The sequence below is a fragment of the Oryctolagus cuniculus genome, chromosome 12 (assembly GCF_051225735.1).
Source record: "Oryctolagus cuniculus isolate XC-2025 breed Fujian yellow rabbit chromosome 12, ASM5122573v1, whole genome shotgun sequence".
Lineage (NCBI taxonomy): Eukaryota > Metazoa > Chordata > Mammalia > Lagomorpha > Leporidae > Oryctolagus > Oryctolagus cuniculus.
Window position 1 is genome coordinate 41,674,960 of NC_142878.1, and position 4,168 is coordinate 41,679,127.

General features: G+C 40.1%; 1 protein-coding gene across 1 annotated transcript; it reads left to right on the forward strand.

Annotated features, from left to right (window-relative positions):
* Window positions 1-3,009: 3,009 nt before the first annotated feature.
* Window positions 3,010-3,765, forward strand: LOC100349285 (ferritin heavy chain). The gene has a single exon (XM_089309796.1). The coding sequence runs from the start codon at window positions 3,115-3,117 to the stop codon at window positions 3,664-3,666; it is 552 nt and encodes a 183-aa protein (XP_089165922.1). The 5' UTR covers window positions 3,010-3,114; the 3' UTR covers window positions 3,667-3,765.
* Window positions 3,766-4,168: the final 403 nt, after the last annotated feature.

Sequence of the window (4,168 nt, forward strand, 5' to 3'; positions counted from 1 at the left end):
ACCAATAACTAAGACAGAGATTGAATCATTAATAAAGACCCTCTCAACAAAGAAAATCCCAGGACCAGATTTCACTGCTGAATCCCATTGAATTTTAAAGAACTAATTCCAATTCTTCCTAAACTATTCAAAACAATTCAAAGAGAGATTCCTCCCAAACTCCTTTTATGAAGCGAGCATCACCTTAATTCCAAAACCAGAAATAGATACAACAAAGAAAATGAACTATAGACCAATATCCCTGATGAACATAGGTGTAAAAATCCTCAACCAAATACTAGCTAATTATATCCAGCAACACTTCAAAAACATCATTTACCCAAATCAAGTTGGATTTATCCCTGGTATGCAGAGATGGTTCAACATATGCAAATCAATAAGCAAGATGCATCATATTGTGAATTGAAGAATAAAAACCACAATTATCTCAATAGATTCAGAGAAAACATTTCATTAAAATATAACATCCTTTTACGATAAAAACTCCAAGCAACTTGGGTAAAAGGAACAAAAAAATATATGACAAACCCACGCCAGCATCATATTTAATGGGGGAAAGCTGGAAGTATCCACTAAGATCCACAACCAGTCAAGGAAGCCCACTTTGACTATTATTAGTCAATATAGTTCTGGAAGTTTTAACCAGATACATCAGACAAGAAAAAGAAATAAAAGGGATATAAATAGGAAAGAAGGAAGTAAAATTATCCCTGTTTGCAGATGATATGATCCTATAAATAAAGAACCAAAATTGGAACTCAAAAGAATTTGGCAAAATTACAGGCTACAAAATCAACACATGAAAATCAATAGTCTTTGTATACACAAACAATGCCATGGCTGATAATGACCTTGTATGATCAGTCTCATCAACAGTGCCTACAAAAAAGTTAAATTCCTTGGAAAAACTTTTTATAAAGATTTATTTATTTGAAAGAGTCAGGGGGTGGGAGGTAGAGAGAAAGAGGTGTCTTCCATCCACTGGCTTACTGTCCAAATGGCCACAAAATCCAAAGCCAGGAGCCAAGGGTGTCTCCTGGGTCTCACATGTGGGTGCAAGGGTTCAAGTATTTGGGCCATTTTCTACTGCTAAAATGGGCCATCCTTCTACAGGTGCATTAGCAGGGAGCAGGTTTGGAAGTATAGCATCTAGTACTCAAACCAGCGCCCATATGGGATGTCAATGCTGTAGTCCAGGGCTTTAACCCGCTGTGCCACAGCACTGTTCCCCATGGAATAAAATTTAATCAAGGACATGAAAGACCTCTTCAAGGAAAATTACAAAACATTAAGGTAAAAAATAGAAAAGACACACCAAAAATAGAAAAGTCTTCCATGTTCAAAGATTGGAAGAATTAACATAATCAAAATGTCCATGCTACTCAAAGTAGTTCACAAATTCAATGCAATCTCAATCAAAATAATGAAGATGTTCTTCTCAGGTCTGGAAGAAAACATACCTAAATTCACATGGAATCACAGAAGACGCTAAATAGTTAAATCAATCCTAAACAATAAAAACAAAGTTGAAGGCATCACAATACCAGATTTCAAGATGTGCTACAGCACAGTTAATAACAAAACAGCCTGATATTGGCACAAGAAAAAATACATAGAGCAGTGGAAAAGATTAGAGACCCCAGAAATCAATCCATATAACTACAGTCATCTAATCTTTGACAAATAATCTAAAATTTTTCCCTTGAGAAAGGATAGTCCTTTCAACAAATAGTATTGGGGAAACTGGATCTCGGCATGCAGGACTATGAAACAAGACCTCTACCTTACAAACTATACAAAAATCAATCAACTCACATTAGAACAGGGATCCAAATCTAAGACCTGAAACCATCAAATTAATAGAGGAAAACATAATGGTAACACTACAAGACACTGACCTAGGCAAAAGGCAAAAATAGATAAATGGGATTACATTGAGCTAAGAAGCTTCTGCACAGCAAAGGAAACACTCAACAAATAGGCAACTGACAGAATGGGAGAAAACACTTGCAAACTATACATCTGGTAAAGTAATAACATCTGGAATATATAAGGAGCTCAAGAAAGTAAACAAACAAAAAAAACATTGAAGTTAACAAATGGGCTAAGGATATGAACAGGCCTTCTTCAAAGGCTAAAATACAAATGGCCGACAGACACAAGAAAAGATGCTCAGGATCACTAGCCATCAGGGAAATGCAGATAAAAACCACAGTGAGGTTTCAATTCACATGGGTTAGAGTGGCTAGCATTCAAAAATTTTAAAAAATGCTGGTGAGGATGTGGGGATAAAGCCCTAATACACTGTTGGTGGGAATGTAAACTAGCACAACTGTTATGGAAGACAATATGGAGATTCCTCAGAATTCTGGAAGTAGATCTATCATATGACCCAACCATTCTACTCCTGGGAATTTACCCAAAGGAAATAAAATCAGTATACAAAAGAGCTACTTATACCCCCATGCTTAGGACAGTTCAACTGTCCTAAATTGTATTTATACATGATGTAATACTACTCAGCTATAAAAAGAATGGAATCCTGTCTTATGCAACAAAATAGATGTAATTGGAGACTATTATACTTAGTGAATAAGCAATCCCAAAAAGACAAATATCATGTTTTCTCAGATTAGTGGTAGCTAATATACAGAGTACAATAAAAGTAATGAATATGAACAAAATTGACATTTTGAAATTTGATTATTATTATAGCCCTATCTATACACCTGAAGAACAGTGGTTTTTCTACTTGTTACTTGTTGGATTCTTTGTTTAGCTGAGGGTTAAGCTTGTGATTACAAAGTAAATTTAAAGTATTATTTTTGTTAAATTTAAAAGGAGGAAAGAGGGTAGGAGTGAGGGAGGGAGGAGTAGGGGGGAAGTATTATGTTCTTAAAGCTGTGCATATGAGCCAGACGTTCTTCGCCGAGAGTCGCCGCGGTTTCCTGCTTCAACAGTGCTTGGACGGAACCCGGCGCTCGACCCCCGCCCCAGCCGGCCACTCAGAGCCAGCCCTCCGCCAGCTTCTCACAGCGCCCTCGGACCGCCCGCAGGCCCTCGCCGCCGCTCCAGCTCCGTGCAGCCGCCGCCGCCGCTTCTCAGCCGCCCGCCATGACGTCCGCGTCTTCTTCGCAGGTGCGCCAGAACTACCACCAGGACTCGGAGGCCGCCATCAACCGCCAGATCAACCTGGAGCTCTACGCCTCCTATGTCTACCTGTCCATGTCTTACTACTTTGACCGTGATGATGTGGCTTTGAAGAACTTTGCCAAATACTTCCTCCACCAGTCTCACGAGGAGAGGGAACACGCTGAGAAACTGATGAAGCTGCAGAACCAGCGAGGGGGCCGGATCTTCCTTCAGGACATCAAGAAACCAGAGTATGACGACTGGGAAAGTGGACTGAATGCAATGGAGTGCGCACTGCACCTGGAAAAGAGTGTGAATCAGTCACTGCTGGAACTGCACAAACTGGCCACGGACAAAAATGACCCCCACTTGTGTGACTTCATTGAGACGCACTACCTGAATGAGCAGGTGAAGTCCATCAAAGAACTGGGTGACCACGTAACCAACTTGCGCAAGATGGGAGCCCCCGAATCTGGCATGGCAGAGTATCTCTTTGACAAGCACACCCTGGGACACAGTGATAACGAGAGCTAAGCCTTAGGCTCGCTTCCTGGCTGTGCACCACAGCAGTGCCTGCATGTCGGGGCTGCCTTTACCTTTTCTAGACATTGTACCAAACATCCACCTGCATACTTTAATTTGTACCATTCCTTCAAATAAAGAAATTTGGTACCAAAAAAAAAAAAAAAAAAAAAAAAAAAAAAAAAAAAGCTGTGCATATGAAATACATGAAAAATTTCCCCTTTATATAAATAAAAAATTCTGTAAAGAAAAGTAGTGGTTGCCTCCGATGCACTTGCTGTTTTGTGGAGAAGACAGGTGGTACCATGCTGTGAATGTTGCAGTAGAAACTGACAGAGTACAGAGGTCCTAAGGAAGAGAATGGAATTACTGCTGTGAAGGAGAACAGGGCAGTGCAAGGAGCACTGAGGATCTCATGGGAAAGATGGAATTTTCCTGGGTCTTCAAGACCAGTAGGAGTTTCCCAGGCTGGAAATGGAAATTGGTGCAAGAAAGACTATAAGGACCATCACGT

Bases quoted from the DNA above. Each gene is read 5' to 3' on its own strand.
- LOC100349285 (XM_089309796.1), top strand. From the start codon at position 3,115: ATGACGTCCGCGTCTTCTTCGCAGGTGCGCCAGAACTACCACCAGGAC.